Genomic DNA, 16,231 nt, shown 5'->3' with positions numbered 1-16,231 from the left:
TATATATATATGATTAAAAATGAATTGGAAACATATTCTTATTTTCCTGAATTTCAGATAAAGTTGGAAAAAAAATCATTAACACGAACGTATAACAGAAATACATATAAAAAAGTGTCTCTAAATATTATATATTTAAGGTTAAAAATGGAAAGGAAACAGAATCTTGTTTTCCTCAATTTCAGATAAAGTTAAAAAAAAAGGTAGCAAAAAATTCATCAACACTATTTATAAAAGAGTATCTCTAAATAATATATACATATAACAAAAAGGTCATAAAAAATATATACATATATATATGTTTGTGAGAGAGAGAGAGAGATTAAAATGAGTAGTAAACAGAATCTTATTTTCCTGAATTTCAGATAAAGTTGAAAAAATGTCATAAAAAAAATCATAACAGAAACAAATATAAATAGTGTCTCTAAATTCCATATAGAGACATAATATATAATAATAGATGTGTGTATATATATTCAACCTCCACTTCAGAAGTTTATATATAATCCCGTCCATTCTCCATAGTACCCCTCAGACTCCACCCAACCAAACTCCCTCATTCCGCGGCCAAACGCCAAACACTAAACGCAAACGCAGGCAGCAATGACGGAGAAGGAGTGCGATTACCACCAGGACGAGGAGGAGAGAGCGAGGCGGCGCATAGGAGCGGCGGTGCTCGGACTCCTAGTGGCGGCCGCAGTGGTTATATTCCTCGTGTGGGCCATTCTTCACCCGCACGGTCCGCGTTTCGTCCTCCAAGACGCCACCATCTACGCGTTTAACGTTTCCCAGCCAAATTTCCTCACCTCTAATCTCCAAGTCACCGTTTCCTCACGTAATCCCAACGACAAGATCGGAATCTTCTACGACCATCTCGACATCTACGCCTCCTACCGAAACCAGCAGGTTCGTCACGTTTGCGTTTTGCGTTTTGATATACCATTCGTCTTTGTTCGCCTTGTTAAAAGGCATAGTTAGGCTCTTGACTTTGGTGGTTTTATTGGAATGAAGATATTATAAGTAATGAACTAACGAGGTAGGTGTAGATACTTTTACGATATAAAAAATTCAGAACTAATTAAGGAGATTCATTTCGCGTTTGCGTTTACGTTTGATATCATCTTTGTTTTCTTCTGCCCCATTATTTTCTTTTAAATGAAGATATTATTCGTAAATGATTAAGGATGTAGATAGAGAGATATGCATATGTATTGAATAATATAATGAATATATTTCCATAATAAATTACCGTAACTTTTCATATTTCTCGATAATATGATTAAATAACATGAGTTATTTCCATTATTTTCGTTTTTTTTAAATAAGAGTTTATTTTTGATATTAGAGTTTTAGAACACCCTAAATTAGTTAAAGGAAGAATATTACTCTTTTTTTTTAATGATATACAATTTATAATATGATGAAAAGAATTATGAAATAATATTTTATATTTTGTATTGAATAATCTAACATATATAGAATACAATAAAGACACTATTAAGTAATATATATGATACGTGTGTGTGTATGTGTGGCAGGTGACGTTGGCGACGATTTTGCCGGCGACGTACCAGGGACACTTAGACATGACGGTGTGGTCGCCGTTTCTGTACGGAACAACCGTACCGGTGGCGCCGTACCTGACGGCGGCGATGATGCAAGACCTTAACACGGGAATGATACTACTGAACGTAAAGATCGACGGATGGGTGAGATGGAAGGTGGGCACTTGGATCTCCGGCCGATATCGCCTCCACGTCAACTGCCCTGCTTACATTACCTTCGCCGCCGGAGGCAGCTCCTCCTCCTCCGCCGCCGCCGTCGTCAAGTATCAGCTCCTCCAGAGATGCGCCGTAGATGTATGACGACGTGATAAAATAGGGCCTTTTTTGTTTATTTTTATTGATTTTGTTGTTGGTTTAGGTGATTAAGGTGTTAAGCAATGTATTTTGTTTTTTTAAGGAGATAATGATGTTGAAATTGAAAAACAGGGTTTTTTTCCTCCTTATATTATAAGTCTATAAATCCATTTATTTAAGTCCATATCTGATTTTCGTTATCTAATCTAATGTTTTTAAAATATTTTATTTTAAAAATATTATATTTAAAATTTAAATTACCTATGGAGATAAATATTATATATATAAAAATATGTTATTCATGTATTATAAGATTATTTTAAACTATTTGTAATAATAAATTAATATTATAAAATATATTTTATTGTCAACGTTTTTTGTTAATATATGCACATTTTTTAATATTTTTTAGAATATATTAATACCCATTTATAACTAATATATTTCAAATTTTGGAAAATTAATGTAACACAAGCCTACGTTGTGTGACTCTGTCCACAAACATGTACGTATTTATATAAATTCATTTCATATTAATGCTCATCATTATTACATTAATTACTAACCCACAAGAGGTTCCTAGGAATTAGAGAAAATTAATTGTTTGAAAAGATAAGACTTTTGCATATTTTTTGGATCGTGTTTCTTTGGGATATGACACCATCTTATATTATCACAACCAGTTTTGCTGTGGTTTTTTTTTTCATTTTATTAAAAGTGGCAGTTTTTTTAATGTCTTGGGTCAACGAAATTTCTAACTTTTAAGACTTTGGTTTCCAAAAAAAAAAAATCAGTGGGATTTTCTATAGTAAAGTTAGTTTATTCTTTTTTTTTTTAAGTATAAGCTTTGAGATCCATGAAATCTGTCGTTTCTTACCCATGTTATACTGTATATAAATATAATATAGTACCGTAACGTAAAAATTCTTTAGATTGAAAGACATTAGGACCTGGAAACATTCCATTTTGATAATTCAGATATTGATATGAGGTGATCCAATATATGAAATATAAAAATTACGTATCCTATAGTTTTCCTTGTTGGTTTAAAGGGATTTATAAAAAAAATTAAAAAAAAAATCAATATTCATAAAATAAAACCTAAACTTTATTTTTCATCAGTAAAATCTAAACTTTATTTTTTATTAAATAAAACCTCAACTTGATTATTAAATTATAAATAAATTTAAACTTTATAACAATTATCATTTTTAAATTCATTAGGGATGTGTATTTCGGTTCGGTGACCGAAACAAAAAATACGGTATTTTTTTTATTTGAATCATTCTAAATTCTCGAACGGTATTGTTTTTAGAAAACCGAATTTTCCAGAACCGAAGCGAATTTTAAAAAAAATCTGAAAAACTGATTTTTTTAAAAAGAAAATCTATCTTTTTTTAAATAAAAATCGGAACCAAATCGAACCGAAACCGAAACCAAACCAAACATAATATAAAAACCGATTGATAACTATTTTTGTAAAACCGAAAATCTGAACCGATACATTTCCATCACGAATCCGAACCGTTTTCCGAAATGTTCACCCCTAACTGACGCAATATACCGATATCGAGATATGTGGATAATAACGTGAAAAATATGGTCAAAGTATTGATTTGTTATATAAGATATCGATTAACTACGTCAACATTTAGATTTAAAATGATAACGATTATAAAATTTGGATTTATTTTTTATTGAAAAATAAAATTTAAATTTTATTTAATAAAAATAAAATTAGTTTTATTTTGTTAAAATTGAGATATTTTTTTTGAGATTATGGCTGACATGTTTACAGTGGTGAACCAACTTCTGATAATTTTTCAAATTCATTTTTTACACAAGGATTAGTTAGGGTTTGAATTCAAGCATATATATATGGGGGGTCACGTATATTTTTGAATATAAGATAATAAGTCCATCACGTATTTAGATTAGATCTATATAGAACCGATTATATAATTAATATTTGGGATTGTTTAAAATCAGATGGTTTAGATTCGGTCACCTTATTTTTATAATTCGTTGTCTATTAATATCTAGAATTTAGATATTGATCCAAATGATCGGGTATTGGCGAATAGAGGAAGGCCACGTGTCTGCAATCAAGAGTTCGGAAAAATAGGACAAGAAGAGGCAGAGGATTACATATAAGAGTGATGGACTTTGATCCTAGTTTTTAATGGTTATTCCAAAAATTTGTTTAATTACAACTATAAGAGTAAAAGTTAAAGTAAATGGAATTTCCTAATGTATTCGGAAATAGTAAAATTTAATTCTGAATCCGATTTTATAGGTATTTCATTTTAAAAATCCGATTTCCATCTATTTAGTGTTCAAATACAAAAAAAAAAAAGAAAAAGAAGAAGATATTTTTTATCCATCTTATTTCGGATTAATTTTGAATTTTATTATTAATTTTTTTTTTCTATAACCAACCGCTACTCTACTTACCAAATGATTATGAATTTTTCAACGCAGATTTGCTCCATATTGGGCCCTTGGGGATAACACAATAACATAGGTTTAGTGATTCTTGAGCGGCGGCATAGTTTGTTCTTTCGAAATTGTGTCCACAAAGGGAAATTAGATAACATAATAAGAATTATATATCTATATATATATATATATTATGTAGAATATGACGACCCTATACACGTGAGGGGTCGAAATCATGGTAAATGACATATAGGTGACACCTCCACAACACTATGTTGATTTTTTTTTTGGTTGAAGGTAACAATTTTTTTTAAAAAAAAAAAATTCAAAGCAATAATACTAATTTGGAATAAGAAAAGGAAATGATGACGGTGAAAAATAAAATAAGAGGAAAATATAAAAAGTGCCTTTTTTCGACTGAACTTTTATAAAAGGTGTGGTTTTTGCAGATTCTTGAAGGAAAAAATAAAATGATAACTTATATATGCCAATAGGCCCAACGTGCCACCAACTCTCCTCACTTGCTACGTTACGTCGTGGCAGTGTTGGTTTTGTGACGTTTGATATCATTTCACTCTTCGCCTTTTTGTAACTGAAATTGTCTTTTGTTGTCACATGGCTTTTGCCCAAAATTAAATAAAAATGAGAGAAAAATATCACAAAATACATAAAAATTATTAAAAAAAAAACCAACAGTGAATATAGATTATGGATATATCAATCTTGAAGTATGCAAAAGGTATAGATTCGGTTGAATAATAGTATTTATTAACAGGATTAGCATAATTGTATATAAATAAACCGCAATTATGTTATTTAAGATGTTTACTAGGCACCATAAACCATTCGGTAGTCGCAATAGACTGCTTTTTGTGCTTCATTTGGTTCGCTTACCGGTTTACAGTCCAATAATCCGGTTAAGTTCGGTAAGCTATCCGGTATGGTTTATCCTTTTTCGCTCCGGTTTTTTGGCCCATGGATAAACCCAAAACGCCACGAAAAGGGCTTCTGTCAATGGGCTCGACTCATTCAACGACGCCGTTTTATTTTGAGAGGACTACGCCGTGTTCGAACTTCGAAGCGACGGCTGCAGTCGCATTGGACACTATCTGGCAGCTACGAAGGTGTTATCCTCAGGTGAGAAATCTCATGGTTTGTGATTTTCAGTGATCGGACGGTTCAAACCCTAATTTTTCTGTTTGGTTCCCGGGAAAGCAAAGCTCAGCTAAGTCTGAATCCATGGGTTATCTGTTGAGCTGCTAAGGATGTGCATTCATTCTCTTGCTGAAATCTTATGAGATGTATTGATCTCCTTGCTGATGAAAGTGATTTTTCCGGTTCGATTGCCAGTGATTGGTCATTGGGTTGGTTATTACGTGATTGTTCCTGAGTTTGCGGTTTAATTTCGAGGAATTAGGGTTTTTCAGAAGATGGGTTTTCTCTAATCGTCGAGTTTTAGTTTAGCTTCAACAAGGTGTATTGAAAAGGAAGTTACTTGGATGCTGATTGTGACGACAAGACATCACATTCATCACAGTTATGTTGGATTCTTTGCTTCAATTTGGTCATAATCTTTCTGCAGTGTACTTGTTTGTGGAATTTTCTGCACAATGATTCCATTGATACGGGTAGGTTGAGTTTGGAAATAACATGGTCTAATGAAACTAATGATGATGCAATCCTTCTACTTCCTGTTGGAGAAGTTGTGCTGGGTCTTCGAGAACTCGGTGTTGGTTGTTTTGCCTTTCAAGATGTGTAACGTAATTTCAAAATCTTCGGAGTTGTCGATTCTACACCTTATAATTTGATCGGAAACTTGACCGGAACAACACGATGTTTGGTTTGCCATTATCGCTTGTTTACTGCTCGTTACTCATTTCTTGTCGATCTCTATGTACGATATGCAGGTCATCTTTTTTCGCGATGGGAAACAAGGTGACGACAGTGAAGGAAGAACGGGAAGTGATATTCTTGAAGATAGTACCTCCATTGGACCGAGCTTACATGCGTTGGCTCGTAAGGGATCTCGAGAGGGCACACGGGTTCACGCCCAAGAATCCTCGGGCCATCGCTCCGCCCGAAAGGTACATTGAGTACATGAGCTTGAATGGGTTGCTGGATGTGGACTTGGATGATCCTGATCTTTCCCATCTGTTCAAGTGATGAATTGTCATGTGAGTGTGAGTGTGTTCTAATAATAGTGTGTGTACTTTTGTACAAGGTTTGAGTTTTCTTTTCTTGTTTATAATGTGGAACTTTGAAGGCTTTTGCATTTGTATCTATCAACAATATATATTCATATATACATATATATTGTGTGGATATATATTGTGTACAATTGTCGTGTGATATATCACTTTTTCTAATATTGTTTTATTTGCGCATATTAAATGACGTTTTCACAATCTTTTGTTAATATTGTAAAATTTATTACATTTTTCGAATTTCATAATGGATGGCGACTGTCCCTTGTAATTCGTGGTCCAATAGAGAATTGTGCTAAAATACTAGTAATATTTACTAGTTATATGCTAATATTAATAAATTATGATGAAATCAGACTGAAATTTTTTATATAATGCCCAATAAAATATCTTATAAATTTCTAATTCTAGGATATGCTAAACTTTATGATATATTAATGGGACATGCATTAAAAATAAAAATTAGTATCAAGATCCAGACTAGTGATTTAGAATGCTACAGATGGCCAAAAAAAAAAGTAATTCTAAATGGAAGTTACTTTATTATTTTTAAATTTAAATAATATATAATTATATATTGAATAAATTTACCGGATAATCCAATGAAAAATAAAATGGTGAGCGAGTGCTTCCCTCCACATCAGTATCCGAACCGAACGCGCAACTCATTCCCTCGTTTTCTTGCCCTTCCACCGTCTCTTTTCGTCTCCCGCTTTTTTTTTTTCGTTTTCCGATCTGCTCACTCCGTCGCCATAATTCTCCATTTGCCGGCGACGATTTCCCTCCCAGGGCCTTCTACGGTCATTTCTACGATCTTTGGTAGGCGGAGATCCGGTTTCTTCGACAATTCTTCGGGAAATTTCGGTTTCTTTCGGTAACTCTCGTTTGGGATCGAGATTCGCTTCCATGTCGGAATCTCAGCAACCGCCGCAACCGCATCCGACGCGGCGGCATCATCATCCTGCGGTGTTCTCTATGAGGCCGCCGTTGGTAGCTCCCGGCGAGTACCACCGGTTTGACGCGGCGGAGCCTGGCGGAGCTGCTGATCGAGAAGTTGAGGCGATCGTCATTAAATCTCCGGCGAGTTCCTCTCTGTGTTTCTTGGTGAACTTTTCAAGTTTGTTAGTATAATTTCGTGTTTGAATTTTGAAGGCTCGATATATTTCATCGCGATAGGCATGTGGATTAGTGCGAAATTGTGGTGAGAATTGTGCTGAGATCAGCTTCGGATGATTTCCTTTTGTATGGTTCTTTGATTCGTCTCTAGTGCAGTACAGGTTGTGGTTTAGCATTTGCAAACTATAGGTTGCAAAGAGTTTGATTTTAGTTGTTGGCCTAGGGTTTTGGTTCATCCTGTTTTCATTCGTTAGAGTAGATTGAGCTATTCTAAGATATTTAGATGAGTTTGGCGACTTCATGTTTGGATTTAGTTAATTTCCTTTCATAGTTTGGTATGTCTGTTTCAAAATTTATGGCTTTTGGCAAGCTTGCATTACTTGGTCGGCATTATCAGTGTCAGTGTGAGGCTTATAGGATCACATCATATATACTGCGGACAGCGTGGAGTTTTTATGTCAAATTATTAATTCTAGTCCATGATGCAGATGCCAATTTAGTTGCCAATTCTAACTGAGTTCCCTTGTGTTCTCTTCGTTGTCTGAGTCCTGGACATTTCCTATGGTTACTAGAAACAAATTTCTGAAAACCCAGCGAAATACGTTGTTTTGTTGGTTCTAAGTGAGCCAAGTTCTTCCCGTTGAAAGAATAAGCTGTAAAATCCTGGCTCTTGATGGATTCTCTTTCAAATAGTGAGTTGTAAAATTCCGGTAAATTTGTAAAGCCTCGATTTCTTCTCTTTCAAATAGTAGTTGTGACTATTTTCATTTTAGTCTTGGACATCTCCTATGGTTACTAGAAACGGGTTTCTAGAAACCGTTTGATTTACCCGTAGCTTCGGAATGATGCATTCTTGGAGGTTGTTAGTCAGCCAAGAATAGATTTTCTCTAGGTTTACTCATGGAAAAAGGTTATACATAGTGGAATATAAGGTATCAGTATAAGAATATGAGGTAGCCGTATACTCAGCCTATATTTCTGTAGGTTCTCCTTTGAGTTACTATTTTCATGTTAGAAGGATCTTCGCTTCAGTAGTAAAGGTGCAGTATAGATAGTTTTTGCAGCAGGTGTCTCTCCCTCCATTTTCTAGTTGGGAGAGTACTACACATTGGATAACAACACATTGAGCTGATTAAATGTTGCTCCTGTTCTCACCTTTTTTATGCGAGGAACATCTTGTCAATGTGAAGAAATGCTATTTTGTGCTGTTTGTCTTCTAATCTTAAATTAGGGAAGGCCGTAAGGGAAAATTTATTTTTTCTGTTTCCATGAGGATATATTACCTATTAGGTTAAACTGCAGCAGTATTATTGTATTTAAGACTATCCTGAATATACATCCTCGTGATTGTTGATACTTTTTCCTAAATTGCGTGCTTCTGTTATTAATCGGCCAAGATTTCATTTTTCCTCTTTCAAATACTAAGCTGTAAAATTCTGGTGCCTTCAGCAGCTTAAGCGGAAGACAGATAACACAAACCGAAAACCTGAATCTAATGAATTGGCCACTGGCGCTCAATACGCCGACATGGTCAATAGCTCTCTCCAGACACCTGTTTCGTCAAAAGGGGGGAAGGCAAACAAATCTTCCAGGTCCGCAAAGTCCAATAAATCAGGAATGCAAGCTTCAGGTTCTAATACAGGTGAGTTTGGCGGAATGTTCCAAACCAAAATACGCTTTCTTTCTGCATATATGATACATCTGAATTGATTTTTATTTATGGATTTAAAGAGCATTGTGTTTGTGTATCTTTCACTAACAATTACTTGAAAGAGAGAATCATGAACTGTTGCGATTGTGAGAAGGATTGTTTTTGTGGGCAGGTTCTCCTGGCGATAACTTTGCCCAGGGTGGTACTTGTCGATATGACAGTTCGCTGGGTAATTGTTTATTTCCGAAACTTATTTGAAGAAAGCCATAAAGGACTGGCTTTAGAATGGTCTAATCTGGTTGGTTTCAGGTCTCTTGACAAAGAAATTTATCAATTTAATAAAACAAGCAGAAGATGGCATTCTCGACCTAAATAAAGCCGCTGACACTTTGCAGGTGACACATCAGCCTTTTAGTTATCACATTGATGTAAAAGTTTCTGCCTCAAGCCTCAATTACCTGCCTCTGTTAATGCAGGTACAAAAGAGACGGATATATGATATAACAAACGTGTTAGAAGGAATTGGTCTGATAGAAAAGACGCTTAAGAACAGAATTCAATGGAAGTAAGCAAGCATATCGATTGCGTATCACGTCTTGGATTTCCCTTTGACTGTGGTTCTTCCTCATGTTGGGAGTAACTAAGACATTCTATTGTATATGCTAGAGGACTCGATGTCTCAAGGCCAGGAGAAACAGCCGAAAGTATAGCCAACTTACAGGTAGGGAGACTGTGTGTTACCTGACCCACAAATGAGATGTTCTACTGTATGCTATGTTATGCATTGTCACTATTTTCACATTTTTTTGTTAGTCCACAGCAATTGGTATTTTTGTTAATTAGTTTGGTTATTGTTTCACCTTTTTCTGACCTAAATGCCTTAGGGGTGATTTGGATAGATAGAGGTAACCTGACAAAGCTACAATAAACACGAGTATCTAGGACTCGCCCTCCAGTTATTTAAAATTTTCAAGTTTATCCGCCGCCCACTTACTAGCCCATGTACATGGTGAGCTTGTGCTTGTTAACTGTTCCGATTACATTAATGTTAAACAACTGGTTAGATTGGTTGCTGGCACTTTTCTGTGGTTTCTATTCCTCCTTTTTTGCTTGTACTTTGGCTACGCCATTTCTGCCAGTGTTGTTCTACATATTCCCAATGATTGTTCCTATACAAGTTTTTTGTTACAAACTTTTTCCATGTACAGGAAGAAATACAAAACCTTACAACTGAAGAAGCAGAATTAGATCAGAGAATTAGGTATTCTCTTAGATAATCTCGCTTTTGTTTTCTGCTACATTTGTAGCTTGCTGAAGAACCTATCCTGTTGCAGGGAAATGCAAGAAAGATTAACAGGCTTGAGTGAGGATGAAAATAACAAAAGGTAAGCTTCTATCGCGGCCAAGTTTGGCAGCATACCTATATATTCTGACTCTCAGCATTCTAGGTTTCTGTTTGTCACCGAAGAGGACATTAAGAGCATACCGAGTTTCCAGGTTAGTCTCCTATCAGTAAATGCTCGTCCACTATTGTTTGGATTTCTTTTAATGGGAAAATTGATTTATCTAATGTCTCGGATGCCTATGTTAAGAACGAGACGCTGATAGCTATTAGGGCGCCGCATGGAACAACGCTTGAAGTGCCGGATCCTGATGAGGTAACCTGAAGGGCATTTGAAGCCAAAAGGACGATGGAATTCACGTTGATAGCAGCTCCTATGGTAACTATGTTCCAATTTATTTCTGATTGTTTTGTTGTCAGGCGGGTGATTATCCTCAAAGAAGATATAGAATAATTCTTAGAAGCACAATGGGGCCAATAGACGTGTATCTAGTGAGGTACCATTTCCGCAAGAGTTATGCTTGCTGTTGATTTCTCTTTTAACAATGGAAAATGGGAATGAGACTAAAATTTTTACTCCATTTTAGTCAATTTGAAGAAACGGTTGAGGAAATACATGGTGCTAATGAGCATTCGCATCTTCCGGGAACTTCTGGATTGCTTGAGAGCCAACAAACAGCCACGTTGATGGAGGATCTCACAGGCAACAACAACATGGAATGGCAGGAACAAGATGTTGCTCAAAGAATGTCTTCAGACATCAACTCTGATGACTTTGTTGGTGGGATTATGAAGATCGTTCCTTCCGATTTTGATGTAAGTTCCAATTTTTTTATGAATTTTTTGTTTTTTATTTATTTATTTCAGTTTCGTCAGATGCCCTTATGATATCTTCGAATCCACCATTGAGATATGCTTGTGAAACGTCCGGAAGAGGACAAATACATAGCTGGGAATAAATAATCGACGAATAGTTATGATATCTAAACAAGTTATTGAACTTTGATTCTTTTGTAAAGCTTCTTTCATTTTTATTTTTAAATATCATGATTACATATTAACAGGTGGATGTAGATTACTGGTTACTATCAGAGGCAGATGATATTAGCATTACGGAGAGGTGGCCGAGTGAACGTATCCTTTATTAACAACGACTTTGACTCTGTCCACACTTCTTTCTTTTTAATTTTTGGTTAAATATATATTTTGTTATGAGCTCCTTGACATTGTCCTAAGCCGATGTCAACTCGAATCTGCTCGGCTCTCATGGTCAAGAGTCTGCGCCAGGAGACACAACGCTTCAGCAGGCGCAAACTCCATCCAGTCCGAAAGCAGAGAGTTCCGCCGTTAAATCAACAGTGTAGGTGAAACCACTGGCACAACATGCAAACCTGTGTTGTACATAGTTAGGAGGTTCGATGAGATGGATAACTCTTCTCTTCCTGAGGTGTGTCCATACCGAATTGGATGAAGGAGGAGGTAGCTTTGTATGATGTGTTGTGTGCTGGTACACATATGCAGAACGGAAGGATAAAAGCCCCTCTTCTTGTTTTTTTTTTTTTTTTTTTTTTTTTTTTTTTTTTTTTTTTTTTTTTTTTTTTTTCCCCCTTTTTTTTTTTTTTTTTTTTTTTTTTTTTTTTTTTAGACTTGCTGGCGCATATATATAGAAATGTCTTATTAGACCGAAGAATAAGGCTTACTGTTTTCTGGGATATAGAACTGGACCCTTTTGTGCAGCTTTGGGGCCTTAAACGTGAATCTCAGCTTCAGAATCCACGTTACCCGGCGGAGGAGGAGGGAGTGGGAAATCATGACGCAGCCAGGTGCGCCCGTTTCCCACTCTTACCCTCGTTTTTTTTATTGTTAAATCTCTGTTTATAATGTCTGTAAAGAAATCTTAGATTAGCTAAAAAGTAGTGTCGTGTTTGCATCATCTAAAAAACGCTTGTGTAGAGAACCTTTTTAAAGTAAACGTAATGTAGTTTTTAGCTTGAAGGATGGGGGATAAAAGGGTTTTCCTCCCGGTGTCTTAAAATGTGTTTTTTTTTTAAAGGAAAAAACTCTAGCTGAAAGAGGGATTACATCGATTGTTAGATCTCTAGAAAAAAAACTCTATAGCTTAAAAGTTTGTCTATTGTTTCTAAAGCATGTTTAGGACATTTGTCTAAAGGTGTTGAATACAATTGAAGTCATGGGATTTTGTTGGTTTTAAGGCATGACTTGATAAGTACTTTGAATGTACCGTATCAGACAAACCATTGTCTGAAAAGGAAACAAGATGAATCTGCGAAAAAGAAAAACTCATCAAGTTGGTGCATCTGCCAAGGCAACACTATGCTGCTTCTCCAAGTCATTTCTATCCCTCTTATCAAAAACCTTCCTCCTCCACCACCAACACCAACACCAAAGGCACAAGTTTTACCTCTCTCTCTCTCTTTCTCTCAAAATGCCTCTGAAGAAGAAGAATACACTGAAGACCATATTCACACCTGTGATGATCTGCGGCTGTGGCTGTGGTCCTACCCGCACCGGCTCGGAATATACTTCCACCTCCAACCCCAACCAAAAGCAAGAACCAAAACCCGAGAAAAAAAGAATGGATAATCCGAAATCCCTTTCGCCTCTTCACTCGCCCACTTCCCCATTCTATTCATCTAAAGCCAGTCCCGACCTAGGACCTCCGGTTTCCCCAAGACTATTACGCAGTCCCTGCCCGAAGATCGACGAGAGTGTGGCCATGGCAAAGGAATCTGTCAACCCTTTTGAGGATTTCAGGGCATCGATGAAGCAAATGATAGAGGAGAGGGATATCGAGTCAGAGGATGATCTGAAGGAGCTTCTGAGGTGTTTCTTGGACATAAACCCTCCTCCTCAGCACAATGTCGTCGTCCGTGCTTTCGTGGACGTTTGCTCCAGCTTCCGGCCACCTAATGACCGCCGTGGTAAATCTCTGGGGAGATTGCTTCGTCTTTATGTCAATCCGGTCGATGATTCTCACCAGGCTCTTAATATTATAAGATGATGATTTAAGTGATTGGAACTCAAAAGAGTGAAAGCCGGTACAAATGAATGTTGGGATATTTGTCTCTGTGTACCCAATAAGGCTAGATACCTGATATCTAACTAAATTAAAGTTTTTTAAAAAAATGCAAGATCGAACAGATTGAATAATAATAATTTAGTTGTATTGTATTGGCTCATGCATCCGCCATGTACAAAGCTGGACAATTTTCTAAACAAATTGCGAATATTTTCACGTCATTATTAATTTTTTTCAGGTGAATTATGAACTACAAATTTAACTAATCAATAGATTTAATCCCCCCAATCAAAAAACCTCCAGACCGTACAAAACGCCGGCATGTTTCTCCGGCCCATCTTCCACGAAGTACAAATCCCTCATCCTCTGAAACGCATGCCACGTCAGTAAGCTGTCCGAACCGGCCTGATGGCATTTCCCCACCGCACGGTTCACCTCCAGCGACCGGGCTAACCGGTCTAACCCTCCGTACAGTCTCTTCTCGCAGAACCTCATCATGTGTTTCACGTCGTACACTCTCTGTCCGAAGAATACCCTCAGAAGCCGGAGAAACTCCTCGCACGCGCTGGGGAGACGGCGGCGCGTGAGAATCTTCACCAGGTACCCGAAATCGTACGCGCTGTGGAACGTTACCCATGTCACGGCCTCGTTGCAGACCAAACCCGACGACATCATCAGCTCCGCGAACCGACCGGAGTCTACGCCTTCCCGGCGGTTCCGGTCGAAATCGATCCCCTGACGGCGGAGGAGCTCGATCGAGTTCGGCGCGTGTGCGTCACGCTCCACGTCGAAGTCCCTGAAGTTGAATTCCCAGATGAACCGGTTCCTGCCTCCGGTCCGGAGATCGGGGAGGTTCCCGTCGGAATCCGACAGCGTGAGACCCACTTGGATGAGGCAGAGCTCGTCGACGTTGGACTTGAGGAGCTTGTAGAGGTCGGAGGGGCGGTTGTTGCGGCGGAGGACGGCGGGTTCGGCCTTGAAAATCACGCCGGGAAATTCCGTGTCCATGGAGACAAATGGGTAGTCATCGATCACCTCTCGGATCAGCTCGAACTCCGATTCCAGATTCTCCGCCCAAACCTCACGGATCAGGACCGAGTTAGGTTCCCGTTTCGTGCCGGAATTGCAGAGATCTCTGTCCGAATCAATCAGCATCTTCGTCAATTAATTAGAACGGAGAAACGAATGGAGACTCGAGTTGTAATCTTCGAATTCGTGTATCGGGTCTTCGTCGTCTTCGTATTCGTCTTCGTCCTGTTTTCGCTATGGCGTCTGGGGAATGAATGTGCATGTATATATATGTGAATGTAGAGGCGAGTGAAGAGTTGCGAGGAAGGAGACGTGGAAGAGGGAGTGAGGAGATGTGTGAAAAACGCGTTCGGTGGTTTTGACTCAAACTGAGTAACGTAAATTCTGACTCGGTCTACTATTAGCCTCCCCTGTCTCCGCACTTGTGCACAAGTGGGCATTCTTTTACTATATTCTTTTATTCGTATTCTCCCAATTTCAATTTCTACAATATTATATATCAATATTTTTGCCCACTGAGCATATAGAATTGATGCCTGCGTCACTGTTTCACGGTGCGAGGACGGACCGACCGTACCCGTTTTTAGACATATTTGATTTCAGTTTTATATACTTGGGATATTCGATTTTCATCTTCGAGATAGGGATATCTACAAAAATATGAATCCATAAAATGAAAAATTCTATAATCATTATTATTATATATTTTTCAACCAAATTGTAAAGATGAGACGAAATTATCTAATTTCGTAGTGGTGTTATAATTTTGATTGTAGAGTGTGATTAGGATCTCATCTCTTTTAGAGATTCTCTTTTCAGATATCAATAGTTGTAGGGGAGGATGCAATTTAATTGCACTAAAGATTACCTTTAGATTCAAGAATACTAGTTGGGCCGAAATTCTATTAACCTTCTAATTATTCAAAAAAAACTCGATAGATGAGCTAATAATGTGATTTACGGATTGGTTTCAGTGGGATAAGGGTTAGTCACCGGAAATCAAAGATCCCACTTTCATTTGATCTTTGGTTCGACATTTTCAAAATCCAAAATTTTAACAGATCTAAATCTAATTTTCCAGGTGAAATCGGGTTGGATTCCGAGATTTGAGTTTCTTTGACATCGTGGAATTGTGCAAGAGAATTATATTTTTGTAAATATTAATAATAATGTAGTGGCTTTTTTAGTTTATATCTTGATGGATACTCAAACAAGTTGGAGACCCACGAGGACAGTCACGAAATGGTGATGCAATGCAACCCTAACCTCCATGTAAATCGTGCCACATTTATATCATTTTATTATTATTATTATTATTATTATTCCTTTTTGTGAAACTTTGGAGTCGGCCTTCTTGACTTTGTTGCAAGAAAATTTGACCTCGTGGTCGTGGAGGCTCTTCGGCTCTTTGACTTGTCCAGTCCGATTTGACATCTAAAATCTATTATATGTCATATTATTTAAATACCCATCAAAAGATCTAATTATCTGTCCGCAAAACAATCATGTATGTTTATATATATATATATATATATAACAATGGAAAATGGG

At 37.0% G+C, this 16,231-nt stretch overlaps 5 protein-coding genes across 10 annotated transcripts; 4 read left to right on the top strand and 1 right to left on the bottom strand.

Annotated features, from left to right (window-relative positions):
* The first annotated feature begins 501 nt into the window (after positions 1 to 501).
* On the top strand, positions 502 to 2,001 carry LOC104799563 (NDR1/HIN1-like protein 12). Its single transcript, XM_010522160.1, has 2 exons — positions 502 to 906; positions 1,539 to 2,001. The coding sequence occupies exons 1-2, from the start codon at positions 604 to 606 to the stop codon at positions 1,863 to 1,865; spliced, it is 630 nt and encodes a 209-aa protein (XP_010520462.1). The 5' UTR covers positions 502 to 603; the 3' UTR covers positions 1,866 to 2,001.
* Positions 2,002 to 5,330: 3,329 nt separating this feature from the next.
* LOC104799562 lies at positions 5,331 to 6,622 on the top strand. Of its 3 annotated transcripts, none has more exons than XM_010522157.2 (2): positions 5,331 to 5,435; positions 6,206 to 6,622. In XM_010522157.2, the coding sequence occupies exon 2, from the start codon at positions 6,222 to 6,224 to the stop codon at positions 6,459 to 6,461; it is 240 nt and encodes a 79-aa protein (XP_010520459.2). In that variant the 5' UTR covers positions 5,331 to 5,435; positions 6,206 to 6,221; the 3' UTR covers positions 6,462 to 6,622. The 3 variants fall into 3 exon arrangements, with proteins under 3 accessions (XP_010520459.2, XP_010520460.1, XP_010520461.1); XM_010522158.2 differs by lacking the exon at positions 5,331 to 5,435 and adding an exon at positions 5,463 to 5,599; XM_010522159.1 differs by lacking the exon at positions 5,331 to 5,435 and adding an exon at positions 5,626 to 5,834.
* A 517-nt stretch (positions 6,623 to 7,139) lies between these two features.
* LOC104799561 (transcription factor E2FB-like) lies at positions 7,140 to 12,195 on the top strand. 4 transcript variants are annotated; one of them, XM_010522153.2, is made up of 14 exons: positions 7,140 to 7,582; positions 9,071 to 9,260; positions 9,442 to 9,498; positions 9,579 to 9,664; positions 9,746 to 9,834; positions 9,936 to 9,990; positions 10,478 to 10,530; positions 10,604 to 10,654; positions 10,718 to 10,766; positions 10,862 to 10,927; positions 11,032 to 11,108; positions 11,199 to 11,427; positions 11,676 to 11,745; positions 11,848 to 12,195. In XM_010522153.2, exons 1-14 carry the CDS (start codon positions 7,409 to 7,411, stop codon positions 11,973 to 11,975), a joined length of 1,374 nt encoding a protein of 457 aa, XP_010520455.1. In that variant the 5' UTR covers positions 7,140 to 7,408; the 3' UTR covers positions 11,976 to 12,195. The 4 variants fall into 4 exon arrangements, with proteins under 4 accessions (XP_010520455.1, XP_010520454.1, XP_010520458.1 ...); XM_010522152.2 differs by having other exon boundaries at positions 9,068 to 9,260; XM_010522156.2 differs by lacking the exon at positions 7,140 to 7,582 and adding an exon at positions 7,642 to 8,310.
* A 25-nt stretch (positions 12,196 to 12,220) lies between these two features.
* On the top strand, positions 12,221 to 13,676 carry LOC104799558 (transcription repressor OFP10). Its single transcript, XM_010522150.2, has 2 exons — positions 12,221 to 12,434; positions 12,862 to 13,676. The coding sequence occupies exon 2, from the start codon at positions 12,890 to 12,892 to the stop codon at positions 13,631 to 13,633; it is 744 nt and encodes a 247-aa protein (XP_010520452.1). The 5' UTR covers positions 12,221 to 12,434; positions 12,862 to 12,889; the 3' UTR covers positions 13,634 to 13,676.
* Positions 13,677 to 13,779: 103 nt separating this feature from the next.
* On the bottom strand, positions 13,780 to 15,016 carry LOC104799560 (probable CCR4-associated factor 1 homolog 11). The gene has a single exon (XM_010522151.2). The coding sequence runs from the start codon at positions 14,804 to 14,806 to the stop codon at positions 13,940 to 13,942; it is 867 nt and encodes a 288-aa protein (XP_010520453.1). The 5' UTR covers positions 14,807 to 15,016; the 3' UTR covers positions 13,780 to 13,939.
* Between the last annotated feature and the right edge of the window lie 1,215 nt (positions 15,017 to 16,231).

The sequence above is a fragment of the Tarenaya hassleriana genome, unplaced genomic scaffold (assembly GCF_000463585.1).
Source record: "Tarenaya hassleriana unplaced genomic scaffold, ASM46358v1 Cleome6, whole genome shotgun sequence".
Taxonomy (NCBI): domain Eukaryota; kingdom Viridiplantae; phylum Streptophyta; class Magnoliopsida; order Brassicales; family Cleomaceae; genus Tarenaya; species Tarenaya hassleriana.
The sequence above is the reverse complement of the archived record's forward strand: the minus strand, read 5'-3'. Positions and strand labels throughout refer to the sequence as shown.

What these genes read in the sequence shown, in the direction of transcription:
- LOC104799563 (XM_010522160.1), top strand. Translation starts at nt 604, where the DNA reads ATGACGGAGAAGGAGTGCGATTACCACCAGGACGAGGAGGAGAGAGCG. An exon ending in CCTCCTACCGAAACCAGCAG is followed by an intron (nt 907 to 1,538) that starts GTTCGTCACGTT and finishes TATGTGTGGCAG; the next exon opens with GTGACGTTGGCGACGATTTT.
- LOC104799561 (XM_010522152.2), top strand. Translation starts at nt 7,409, where the DNA reads ATGTCGGAATCTCAGCAACCGCCGCAACCGCATCCGACGCGGCGGCAT. An exon ending in TCGATATGACAGTTCGCTGG is followed by an intron (nt 9,499 to 9,578) that starts GTAATTGTTTAT and finishes GGTTGGTTTCAG; the next exon opens with GTCTCTTGACAAAGAAATTT. An exon ending in GAGGATGAAAATAACAAAAG is followed by an intron (nt 10,655 to 10,717) that starts GTAAGCTTCTAT and finishes TCAGCATTCTAG; the next exon opens with GTTTCTGTTTGTCACCGAAG.
- LOC104799558 (XM_010522150.2), top strand. Translation starts at nt 12,890, where the DNA reads ATGAATCTGCGAAAAAGAAAAACTCATCAAGTTGGTGCATCTGCCAAG.
- LOC104799560 (XM_010522151.2), bottom strand. Translation starts at nt 14,806, where the DNA reads ATGCTGATTGATTCGGACAGAGATCTCTGCAATTCCGGCACGAAACGG.